Below are 13872 nucleotides of genomic sequence, written 5' to 3'. Positions count from 1 at the left end.
AGTACTACTTCCCAGGGAACAGGCAATTACAAAGAAATAGTCCACTGTATAAACCATTTAAAACTGAATTAAAGATGATGGGGAGAGGGGTTTAACCACAAAATTGGAAAAAATATCCCAAAAGCCATAGACCTAAATGTAACCACCTCTTGACCAGCATCTTTTCTGATCTGTAAAGATGTCTGCTTCTCCTTCACTACCTCCACTACTGTTTGAGTAATTCTGTCAATATGCTACAAACATGACAGAAGTCAGATCAAAAAATTTTTTACAAAACTGGAAACATTCAAAAATTTTATATGGTTTCTCACAATATTTTTTTCGAGTTCCTCAGAATTACGATCTGCACACCCAAAACACTTCCACAAGTTCAGTTGAAGATCATATTTTTCTCTTGCTCTCCTACAGTTAAAGGAATTCATGTTCACTAAGTATTGCTAAAAATGTTAAAATAATTGTAACCATGAGCTAGAAAGATAATATGTATTCTACAAGGAGTTAAATGATTCTTCAGTATCTAAACAACATTACCTAAATTCCACAAGGTCTTTTTTGGCAAGAAGTACTACATTATGGCCCAATATTCCACTCTGGAAACACACAATATGCTTATCAGTGAATAAAAAAACCCCCACAACTAATTAACTTTTTAAAAGCTGCCAGAACGAGTAGTAGGTTTGTGTAGTTCACTAGAAAGCATTTGCAGAAAGGAAAATCAAACTGGATTAATTTACATAAATTGTACAATCAGCAGTGGCTAAGACTGTAGTATATTTAAAAAAAAAAAAAAAGGCAATTTTGCCTTTATTTCCCCCAAATTATTTAACTAGGAAAACCTTAAATATTTTCAAAACAGAAGATTCATTAGATTTCTAGGAAAGATTAACAGTCAAGCTTTAGAAAGGCAGAACATACACAGTATGTTCTCTTAACTGAGATAGCCTTCACATTTGAGGAAAGGAAGATCTGAGAAAATCTGATGCTGAAATGAAACTGCTAAAAATGAACCACCTTCAAAACCCTAACAGTCCAGCTCTAAGAACATTTCCAGAAAATGTAACAGAATGTACTTTAATTTCTCCAGCTTTTTTTTAATCCCTTGCAGGAATTACAGGAACAAAAATCTTCATCTTCTATAGATGACAGCCAAGTTTCTTGTAAGGGATCCAATGAAGCACATAAAGAAGTAACAGAAGCAGCTGATAAGTAACACACCATTACCAGAAAAAGTGGTGCAGCCGAAACTCCTACAGTCTAGAGCTGCTACTGAAACACCACCTACAATCTCCCATGTGAAGTACACAATGGAACAGAGAGTGCAGTGAAACAGCAAAGAGCAGACAACACATCACTGGTACAAAATGTCTACTTTTCTCATTATAGATCTTACAGAGCAAGCAGCAGTTTCACCTCGCTAACCAGTTCTCATCATTACTCCAGCATTACCTTGCTGAGAAGACATATTTCTTTTATGTAAAGATGACGTACTTCTGCTATGCTGGGACTGGTGGTAAGGATAAGCTTTGCTTCTTTCAGGAGAGTAGCTCCTGCTGCTGACACTAGAGCCAGATCTGCTGTGCGGAGAATCCCTCCGGCTCCCTGGTGATTCCCTGAAGAAAGGAGAGTCTCTCTTAATATGAGGAGATCGCTCTCTCATGTAATGAGAGGGATAGAAGCTTTTTCTTCTGAAGCCATCTCTGAAGCCATCCCTTTGAAAACAAGAGAAAAATAGAAATTACTTGGTTATCTTTCCAATGCTTGTGGAACAGTTGTAGATAATACAATGGCAACATTTTATGCCTAGTAAATACAAACAGGTTGGCTGTCATGTGCAGAACACGTCTGAGATATTCAGCATTGTAAGGATGACTAGGCAATGAATGAAGAACAAGTAGGAAAGCTTAAAAAAAATATATGTAATTTTTTTTCAGATTTCACTCAACTACTTCTTTGCTGGAAGCTAATTCCTTTCTATTTCTTGATAATACAACATGTCAGAGAAAGAGGCATTCAAGGAATTTTATTTCTTCAGACTCACTCCACTTACCTAGAAATTAAGCCGTAATTTACAATAGCTAAAAAAGCATATGCAAATATTGCTCCCACTACTAGGCTGTTTTTCAACTCTGTTTTTCTCTTACCCTTATTTTCAAGGGATTATATCCCTCATCTGATTTCACACACTTTGCTATGGGAAATGTCACTGAGGGATTTCAGTTTATTTCCAGCAAGGACAAAAAGAAAACAGCAGAATATCTGCCCTCATGCCTATGTATCCACTCAAGGTCAAACCTTGAATGAATGTATGAAGATTTATACCTACTAAAATGTCTGAGTCTTTCACAATAAAATACTCATTTTGAACTTTACTGTAAAATGCCACAGACATTGTCAGTATTACATGAAACCCAACTGGTGAAACTCTAATCTAGTAAAAAATAAATGTATATATTAGCCCAGACCATAGCCCAAATGTCCTGATTATCTGCAAATTATATTAATATAGATACATATGTAAAGGTCAAAAATATAGTATCAAATAGAACTTTTCCTACAATATTTCAAAGCTGTCAAATATGCAAGCAAACACCTATTGAATGTAGAGCTCTGACGTTTGCCTTGGTCAGAAGAGACATCACTGAGAAGCAAGCACTTCTCAGCTCCTCCACAGCATTGCCAAGTAAAAATAAAGACTTCACAACATTTATAGTAAGACAGAATGTACCTTATTTCATTGCTTTTCTCTCCCATTTCTCATCATAGTCCAACATTTTAAACAAGACAATGTCTCACAAAGACAAGCAAAGATCTGGTGGTCTCATTTAGCACAGTGTAGCTAATTTTGCGTTGGTGGAGAAAAGAAATAAGCCCTCTAGTGTGCAACTCCTATAGCACATTACAGGCCCACATTTCTAACAGGCAACAAAGGACTTCAGCATGCCAAAGGTGTTTGGGACTACTGAAATTGCACAGGTTGTACCACAGCAATGCAAACCCTATGACACTGATGTGTTTTACACAGTACCAGTTCACTTTTTGCAGGGAAAGCACATCTGCACCAGTGGTTCTGCTTCAGGTAAAATACAGACAATCCCTCAGCTTATTTCTCCAATTCCAGATGTAATAAAGTATCAGGAAAATAAAACAAGTCTCTATTTTGAAAATTTTCATACGAAAATAAGTATGAATCAATAGCTCTCAGTCACCCTGCTTTTCAACGAAACGTCATTGAAGCCAAGGCAGGTTTTATAGTTAAATAATTATTTCACTGTTAACAGACTACAGGCCTTTTTCAGGTATCCTATCTTACAGAAAAACATATTTTACAGGTCTGCATACCAAAACTAATACAAGACAATGTTGTACAGATTTGTATCAAACAGGTGTGCTAAAAAAAAAGTATTAATTTCCTTTCTAAACAACTTTCATTCTTCTGTTTATTCCAACACTTCTGTCTTCCCAAGTGAGTCAGCAAAAGAAACAATTAAGAAACTGTCAAATAGTACTCTGTTTAATAGCCTCTATACAGTAGCCACTGTATAGATACTTAACATCAAAGATTGAATAGCCCCAGAATATAGAGAAGGATAACCCTCCTGCTTTCTTCAAAGGCCTGGGAACAATGCGTCACCTCTGGACACGACTCTATGTGTAGATTAACAGGAGACACTCTCAAAGGAAATAACTGCAATTATCGGAGACTGAGAAACTATATTTAATGAAGAAACATTCAAACCCCTTTGTTCACTTAAATTTAGCAAAAAGAAATCTAAAGAATCCAGGCAAGTTTTCAAACCTAGGAGGTATAACTGAAAACGGAGAACTAACACATTTTCTACATTACATGTATGAACATTTTATCTACTGATAGACTTAAAAGAAAAGTTAGGCATTTAAGAACAGTAGAAAGATAAGCTCTGCAATGAACAAGTTTGTTAAGTGGTTTTTTTTTTAATTTATTAAAGAACATATTCGACGAACATTTATCAGGAACATTAGGTACAGCATACTTTTTCTTCAGTTTCCTTCTAAGGCTCTCTCTTTAAATAATCTTATTTTTTACTTCAGACCAGTACGCCACTTCTATGCCCAAAACACGTTTTTATGACCAAGTTATTAAGCCCTAGTATACAGAGAACTTTATTATGGAAATATTTATAGAGCCTCAGCTATTGCACATACATAACAAATGCTCTAACATCCACAGATGAATTTATAAAGTATCACTGAAATACACTTTTAAACAGGCAAACATTTAAAAGCCTCATTCTACAATAATATTATGCACAAAAAAGTAGATTCTCACTTTCATTTTCAAAATTTTCATTTCATCACTCCATGTTAATTCTTAACTGGACCCTATCTCATACTGAACACTCAAGCCATTAACTATATTAAATCTGTTTTGGACAGCATAGCAACAGCACAGCATTGCTGATGTTTTCCATTAATGTAAGAAATGACACTGAACAGAACAAAATAAGCATTGTTTTGGTTTTTTTTTTTACCTTAAATACTTAAGCTAACCTACACCTGCAATTTGGTAATGAAGGCCTCAATTCAGCACAGCAGTTAAGCACATGCTTCAGATTCCAACACATACTCAAAAGGTTTATTGAGCAGGGACAATATTAAATAGAGATGCAAAACTTTGTGCTCAGCTGTAACTTTAAAATAGAATTACTGTCCTTAACAACAAATACTGGATTAATCACTTTTATATAGGATCTCTCTTATCTTTATATTCACATCTCACTTAGTCCTGAAGCACAGTTTAGTTCTCTCAGCAGTATTGGACCAGGAAGCTTTAGCATTTTTAACTTCCACAAAACGAACATTAAATCTCACTAAAGCTGATAATCTTGGACGTGCTCCTGAAATTTTCTAAGCAAACAGCCATACCCTGATATACCACCCACCAAAGGCAGCTGAGGTAAGAACACGAGCCTGAGAGTTATTTTAGCTAACCATCAGTTCCAGTCTCCTGGAAGAACGCAAACACAGAATAGGCAAAGGTACAGCTTTTGGCACGGCAGGGAACACAACACCAGGGAGATCTGCAGTTGCCAAAGGGTCAGAGGCACCACCTTTCCCAAGCCTTCTAGTGTACAAAGGGCAGTGGTACAACTTAAGCTAGTGTTTGTTTCACATAGCACAAACTGGTGTGTCCATTCTGTATTTTAAGAGTGCATTAAGGCAAAATTCTATCACTCACTAGATGTGAAATGCCTGGGAATAGATGTGTAGTTGGGTACATGAAAGCACATCGCACACAATATGGGAAAAAGTTTTGTTTGTAAGAGGAATCTTAGTTTGCTCTCACTGAATTCATGCTACTAGGCAACTGTGTACAATACTACCCGTTACTGTTCTCTTGGACTTCTGCATCCCATAACAGACATTCATGTTTCAACTAAAACATTAATCTACAATGGGTTCACCCATAGAGGACTTAACTCACACTTTTGACACTGCACTGAAGAGATTGGTAACTCAACATCGTATCATTGTAGACGAGAAACTGTAGTTTCTTTCAGTATCTCACAGGTGAGTGCAGTCTACCACCTAGTTAAAAAGTCAACAGAAAAGTTTGTGTGTCCCCTTCCATCTTAGAAAGATTATTGTCAAAGAGGTTAGACATTCCACTTACAGGCTTGGGCCTATAAATTATAATATTAAGAACCTATAAATTATTCTATTATTAAATGATAAATTATTAACCTTGCCTAAAGTAATTCACACAGTGTTGTAAATAAATTGAGGGTATTATAAATATCAGACTTCAGTGCAAAGAGATAAAACAGTTAAGATTTGAACTATGCTTCTTAACTCAGTACACTTTCTCTGCCTCATAATACAGAGGAAAGGAGAAGTGGTAGGAAAAGTGAAATAAAAGTGAATTAGAAATGAAAAATCCACTTGCCTTCCTTGAAGGGGCTAGCAGAAGCTACCAACATGATTCAGACGATGTGGAAAGCACTTAATAAAATATACTACAATCCTGACATCTGCGTCTCTCTGAAGACTTGCTATCTTAAATATCCAAAAGCCAAACACAGAGTCAAGAATACTTTGACTTTTAATAGCTTCAAAGTAAATGCAGGTGGTGGAAGATTGCAGCCACCATTCTCTCTCCCGGAACTCAGTCTGTTTCTTCCCAAAGAACGCAATAAATGTTTGTGCAACAAACCAACAATTTACCTTAAATTTTGCTTTAGAGACTTACTATAATCTCTTGCTATTGTCCAAAGGTCATTATGCTGATTTATCAGAAGCTGAAACAACAGAGTGAATTACACCATTGTAGATATAAGTAATTGCATCTCATGCCATCGGCTTTCCTTTGAACATCTGAAATGATGACAGATTTCTTATGACAACTGGTTTTCAGCATTTTATGACTAAGCAAGTAACTGCAGTACTTGTCATATTTGCATTTGCTTTAAATGAAATTAATGTAATTAGGACTAAATGTAATCTTATGAACAGCTTTCTGCATGAAGGCAAAAGGAAACAAGCATTACAAAACTGAGAGGAGTCTCACATAGAGAAGGATAACTAGACATATCAAATGTACAGCAAAATTTTAAAATATATAAATGCTTCATAATTTTTCTGCTTCATGTAGGTCTACCAAATCATCATGCGCAAACACCAAAACGCCACATTGATGTCAATTGTCCACCTCACTCGGTATGAAAGCTACTAAACTCACCTCCCCACACACACCTTGGGATGCCATGACCAATCCAGGAATAAAAATTAAGACAACCTGAATATTATAGCAACATCAGCAAGAAATGCCTCTATGTCCTTTGCCTAGTAAGGCTAATGCACTTCAACTGGAAATCAGATGACACTCCTCTGTATCCATAGTAAAAAGTACCTTCTTTTCTACTGTCTTCAATACCCTACTTCATTAAAGTTGCTGGAAGATAAGCCCCCGCAATAAAAGTATATTTAAACTCAAATTCTCTATTATCTGACAGACGGAGACTATGGTCAAGCATACAGATAAGGACAGAGAAATAACAAACAAAACAGTCTAGCAAAACACAGATTTAAGTTCCAAAGAATTAAGGGCAAACAGCTTTATACAACTGTATGCAGAATAAAACCAAATTATGTTAATTAGAAAAATCAAGAGCAAATTAGACAAAATAATTGCATACAAATGCATATGATCTTGGCTTCTCTTCTTCTCAAAAATAAGGGCTTAGTAATTTCTCTACAATAGAAAAGAAATCATAGGTTTAATGTTGCAGAATGCATATTGCCAAATTTCTAAACAGAAGGTTTTGCGTGGGGTTGGGTCAGTCTCTTTTTGTGGGTATGATGAGGTTCTTCGTTTTGTTGGTTTTTGGGATGGTGGCAGCAGCATTTGTTTGGGGGGGTTCCTTGGGATTTTGTTGTTGCTTTTTACCTCGCAGGCAGTGCTTGCCAAGCAATTGAAAACAGGCAAACATTTGTCTAATACACACACTAAGTACCTGAAAGAAAGAAGGAAATATTTTTTCACTATATTTTTAGGGGTGTAAGTTGTAACTACTTTTATGTTCAGCAAGTTATTACTCTTTTTCCCAAAGGCTATCTTTAAAATTTTTAATTAGAAGAACCCAGAAACCATGAAATATCTGCTAAAGGAGCTCTAAAGGGTTTGCATCAGTATGCCACAGAATGCTATTTGTTCATTGATAGTTCGGAGAAAGCAACAAGTAGTGTACTGTAGTAGTATATACCGATTTTGACCAACCCTTGTGCTTGACTTTTGAACACGATCAATAAAAAGCTGCAAAAGGAAAGAGCAAGTTGTGGAACAGGATTGTAAGCAGTAATACTTTATGTCAATAATACTGGCACACAACACTCTTACTATATTTCGTTTTCTCTTCTTTCGAAATCCTTTAAAGGAATCCATAAATCAGAAAAACACTCCATTTTTCTCTATATCAGAAAAATGCTCCACAAATCACTATGTTTTTACTCTTAAAGGGAGATTTGAAGCAATTAGGTCAAACAGGTTTCCTTTTCTTATGCCCCAAAGTTTTGTAATAGTAGTAGACTTCTGCATGGCAAATTTAAATAACAGTTAGCAAACTACCTCTGCTTCTGGATTTGTCAAGACATTACTTATATATGAAGAAAAAATTCCTTGTGCATAATGGGTTTTTTCTTCATTTGATTTCATCCCTTCCTGTCAAGTATGTAGTTTGTTCAGAATCAGAAAGTCCAGACATTTCCTCTTATAAACTATTCAGCTATGTAGCTTTATCTTTTTTTTCCAGTTTGCTTTATTCTTTCACTTTGACTACAGTTTACAATCTCTATAACATACCTTAATATCTCGTCTTTTTTTAATGCCATTTCCTATATATTACAAATAGCACTTACTTGAACTTGTTTAGCACAGAGTCAAGCCATACTACATTCCTTATTAAAAACCTATTTGCAACTCCTGTATGACTTCAGTTATTTTATTTAGTAACAGTTAAGAGTGTAGCCCCACAACAAGTTATCCTGATTCAAAGTTGTGTTGCTACAATCCTGATCTTCTCAGTCTTCCTTGAATCCACATTCCCACTCCTTGCCTAACCTGATATTTTCTCTCAGACAACTAAACTGGTAAATAATTATTTACCCAGATTGGTGGTAGAAGACCCATCCCATGAAGCGTTGAAAGTCCAGTTGCATGGGGCTCTGAGCAACCTGATGTAGTTGCAGATGTCCCTACTCACTGCAGAGGGGTTGGACCAGATGACCTTTAAAGGTCCCTTCCAACTCAAACCATTGTACAATTCTGTAAGTCAACACACTAAAATATCTTTTCCATTCTACTTGCAAATTGCATAAACACACTCTCAAATGTATTTTCAAAAAGTAGTTACACATACTAGACTAGGTAAGGTAGGATTTCATTTAGCACATGCAGCTGTTAAAAGTCAGACTTCAGAAGAGAACGACATGCCCACAGCTGGCTGGCATAACACTGCTGCATGTCATGGTGTCTATATTCAGTTTCACTTTGACAAAAGCATTCATTATCAACTCACAAACTAATACTACAACATTTCGTATACAAGGGAAAGAACTTTGTATGGTTATGCAAACACATATGAATAAATGTCAAGACTAATGTTAATAACTTGTTAAGTATGCAAAAATAGCATCACCTTTTAAAAATAATACCGACAGCACTGTGCTATGGAATTGCTTTACTGATGAACTTTTCCTAAGACGTAGAATAGAACATAACACGCTCAAACACAGCAGCAGGTGAAAAAGGCATATCAAAATTCTCATTTCGTCAGCAAAATGCTTAACAAAAAGATGCCTCTACTGTCACTAGAACTGAACTTTTTTCCTCCACTCTGCTGTATCCTAGCATTCTATGATTCCCAGCCTCTCTCAATGGGAATTAAAATTCCACACAATATTCAGTGCATTCAGAACATAACAAACAAGTCCTTGGAACCTAACAGATTAACAATTTACCTTCCTAAGGGAGATCATATACAAGTTTTCTGTGACAGTACTCCCCGTACTGATAAAGCCAGGACTACAGTCATTAAGCCAATTCATTGCCTGGCTGTTGAGGTGATGTAGTTAGATGCCATCTTAACAGTAGCTGTCTGGACTCAAAGGGCAACGTCCTTCTCCTTCCCTCCCTGCTGTCTCTCAGTACCTAGCTGTCTTTCAACATATTTGTTAGGAAAACTTTCCAGAAAGATTAAGTGCTCCCACAGGTGTTTGATCATTATTCCCCAGTACAGCATGAACTTGCCGGTTTGAGAGCATCTACCACCTGATTATAACACCAGCTATAAAACTGGACCAGACGAGCTTGCTTTCTAAAGTCTCCTTTAAAGTAAAGTGTTAGCAAAGATCTTAGAGCATAAAGGTACGTAATATCCTCATCTTTAGGCATGTTGTCCTATCCTATATTGTAAACAGAGGATGTCCTTACAGTTTACATAATGCTAATAAACATCATTGATAAGAAAAAAGTGTTTTCACAAAACATGAATTAGTTTTAAGCAACAAACCCCTGTTATTATAAAATTTCACTGAGTTTGCACACACTACTGAATTTGTCCTTACACGTATATCATAACATATTAAGAGCTGCAGTAAACAGTTCTTATACAATAACTACTGTTAAAAAAAAATACAATGATGACACTAATTTCAAATGACAATTTACAACCTTACAAAAACTGCAATGGGAAACAGTTGTACACATAAAAAGCCACAGATCCTTAAAACATAACATAGCTTTGGATCAAAAGCAAATTGAATAAACACATGCTAGCAGTTAAGAACTGCCATGATGAGAATAACTCCATTTTTTATTACCAAATTTGGTGTGTTTACTGTAATAATTGTCAAATAATTACTTACAAGTCAATTTACTACCTAAACTGTTCCTTATTCAACAATCACTCAGGCTGGGTTTTTAAGAGTATCTGAACATTCTCTGAGAAGATTGTAACCATCTTTAATCCAAAGAATACATTATCAATCCTTTACAGTCACAACACAGAGACCACATTTAAACATAACTGAGGCATTTCAAAGGACCAAAGTATAAGAAATATACAGACAGAATCAGACTGAAATTACCTATTCATAATTATGCTTTTCAAAAATAAGCTTATCCAGTTTTCTCTTATGGCTCTCAGCAGGAGGTAAAATCAAGATTTAGAACCATTCTACATTCCATTAAAAGGCAAAGCTCTACTGTGTGAGGCTGTATATTTACAAGCTCAGCAAGAAAACCATAAAAAAAGGTAGTGGGAAGTTCTGCTAATTTGATAATTCCCAAATAAGAGAAAATTTGAAATGTTTTGATTAGAAAAATAAAGTTTCCATTACATCATTCTGAAATAAAATAGAACAGCCAGAACCCTCTGTAACCAACAAGAGTCAAAGAAGTCTCCCACCAGGCAGGAAGAAAAAAATAACAGCTCATACTCATGCAGGAGGTTCCAGGGTCCCATCTGAATGGCAGGAATACTGGCACTGACCTCAGAAGCTCATCAGGAGTTTTACTCTGAAGTGTAAACTCCTTTCCCCTCAACCAGAGGTGGAAATGGCATAAGCAATTAAATCAGAGTTCTGCAAGACCCTCTAAAAGGAACAAAATTATCAGGAAGCAATTTTTGAAAGCAAATATGTTTTTTAGAATGGGAAAGAAATTCTGCAAAGAAATCAAAGAAAACAGGTTTTCAATAAAAATCATCGTCAATTGCTATGCAAATAAAAATATTTCAAAATTAATAGCAATCTCTCAACAACTACAAACAGTTGCCACTGAAAGCAACGTTCACCTTACAGAATAATCCCACAATTAGCCAAAACATGCAAAAAAAATCAGTTGAAAATAATAATTTTTATCTCCTTCCCATATTTTTACATTATGGGGTGGGGGAAAAATAATTCTACAGTTGAAAACCTGTCCATCAGTCTCACTTTTTGTTTCCCATTCTCTCAAATGACAAACATTTCAGAAGCGCAATGACAGCAGTTTTGCTTTGAATGAAGTTTCTAGTATAATCCTAGATACCAACAAATCAGGTCTCACCAACATAAATAACAGCAGAAACTCAGTTTGATGTAATATTCTTAGAAAGAATACCGCCAGGGTTCACACATATAGTTTTAAGCCTCCGGATTCTAAGTTAAATAGAGGGAAGAGATTCGTCACAGCAACAAAACCAGACTTGTCTGAATTCAAACTTTTTTACTTTGAATTGCATTGACCTCCAATAGTAGACAGCTCTGAACGTTCTTAATTATACACAGCCTTCAGTACAGGGCAATTTTAAAACACTAAGTGGCATTTGCATGAGCAGATTTAAGTTCTTAAAGTCCACTGAAAATAAAAACCAATAGTCTAAAGGATCCCCAAAGCATTATTAATACAGTTAGACATATGTAATTTTGGCCAAGAAGCAAAAATAAAATTATTAAACATACATCACACTTTGCAAGCAAATTAGTTGTCCCAAACACAGAAGAGCTAAAGAGGTGGTAGAGCACAAAACAGCCCTTAAAGAAAATATAGCAACTACTGAATAAGACTGCTGCATAAGACAAAGTGTAATATGAAGCTATTAAATATTTAGCACAAACCAGAACCTACTTTTACGTTATCTATTACCTATTATTTTCTTCCAGAAAGTTCTAACTCGCATCTCTGCCCCCCTTCAAAATATCATAAGACAAGATAAATTAATTTAGCCAGCAAATTAAATGCAACGGGTCTTCTGAACTAATGATTTAAACAGACAAGTCCTTGCCTGGAGTTGTAGACAGATATAACAAATCTACCACAATGACCTATTATAAGGAAACTGCAATTTTATGTATGAATAAACAAGCTACTTTAGTAGTTTGTGTGAATACCTGAGGGGTTCAGTGTCCTAGCAAAGATTTTATTTATTTATGAAAACAAAAAGGCATATGATTACAACTCTGCTTATCAATCTCAAGCCAAAAGTAAGACCATTTTCTTTGGTTGACTGCCATATTTATTTCCCCCCCCACATTTTTTAATAAAGAATGAGGTTCTTGTACAGTGTCCCTTAAGACCTGTCAAATATTGCAACAGAACAGCAGACTTATGTACATTTTTAGCACCATCTCATAAATCCCTTTGGCTTAGTTTCTCCTCTATAAGCAAGACAAAGATCAGTTTACATTACAAGAAAGTTTAAATCCAAAGCCTAGAGACCTCCCACAGTCCAATATGCTGGTTTAAATGAGTATAAAGAATTTAAACACGTTCAGAGTTTCATTCATTAAAGAATATACAAGGTGGGGGAAAAAAAAAAAAACTCAAGCTATCCCTTGTAATCTAAAGGTGATCTGCAAATCTGTAATCTTACAGTGATACATAAAGATAACTGCCTTGAGTTATAACACATCTCAACCCTCAATATTAAATCCTGCTTTACTGAGAGAAAAGTTACATGTCCCTTAACTTCTATCTGGAGACTCTCTCATCAACAGTTTTGGTTTAAAAATCACAGGATCACAGAATGTTAAGGGTTGGAAGGGACCTCACAAAATCATCTAGTCCAACCCCTCTGCCAGAGCAGGACCACCTAGAGCAGGACACATAGGAACGTATGCAGGTGGGTTTTAAATGTCTCCAGAGAAGGAGACTCCACAACCCTCTCTTGGTAGCCTGTTCCAGTGCTCTGTCACCCTCACAGTGAAAAAGTTTTTCCTTATGTTTCTGTGGAACCTCCTGTTGCCCCTTGTCCTGTCATTGAACATCACTGAGAAGAGCCTTGCTCCAATCTCCTGACATTTGCCCTTTACATATTTAAAAACATTAATGAGGTCACCCCTCAGTCTCCTCTTCCCAAGCTAAAGAGACCCAGCTCCCTCAACCTTTCCTCATAAGGGAGATGCTTCACTCCCTTAATCATCTTTGTGTGTCTGTGCTGGACTCTCTCCAGCAGTTCCCTGTCCTTCTTGAACCAAGGGGCCCAGAACTGGACACAATATTCCAGATGTGTTCTCACCAGTGCAGAGTAGAGGGAGAGGAGAACCTCTCTCGACCTGCTAACCACACCCCTTCTAATACACCCCAGCATGCTACTGGCCTTCTTGGCCACGAGGGTGCATTGCTGGCTTGTGGTCATCCTGCTGTCTACCAGGACCACTTGGTCCCTTTCCCCTGTGCTACTCTCTAACAGGTCAGTCCCCAACCTATGCTGGTACCTGGGGTCATTCTTTCCCAGATGCAAGACTCTACACTTACCCTTGTTGTATTTCATTAGATTTCTCCCTGCCCAACTCTCCAGCCTGTCCAGGTCTGGCTGAATGGCAGCGCAGCCTTCTGGTGTCAGCCACTCCCCGCCG

General features: G+C 36.5%; 1 protein-coding gene across 1 annotated transcript in view; it reads right to left on the bottom strand.

The window, feature by feature from the left end:
- PPHLN1 (periphilin 1) overlaps positions 1–13872 on the bottom strand; it is a 63186-nt gene that overhangs the window by 39224 nt on the left and 10090 nt on the right. Inside the window, exon 4 of the mRNA XM_008940899.1 lies at positions 1447–1709. Within this exon, the coding sequence (XP_008939147.1) occupies positions 1447–1709 (263 nt within the window). The remainder of the gene's footprint in view (positions 1–1446; positions 1710–13872) is intronic.

The sequence above is a fragment of the Merops nubicus genome, unplaced genomic scaffold (assembly GCF_000691845.1).
Source record: "Merops nubicus isolate BGI_N331 unplaced genomic scaffold, ASM69184v1 scaffold10665, whole genome shotgun sequence".
NCBI lineage: Eukaryota > Metazoa > Chordata > Aves > Coraciiformes > Meropidae > Merops > Merops nubicus.
Note: the sequence above shows the minus strand (reverse complement) of the source record. Positions and strands in the feature narration are given on the sequence as shown.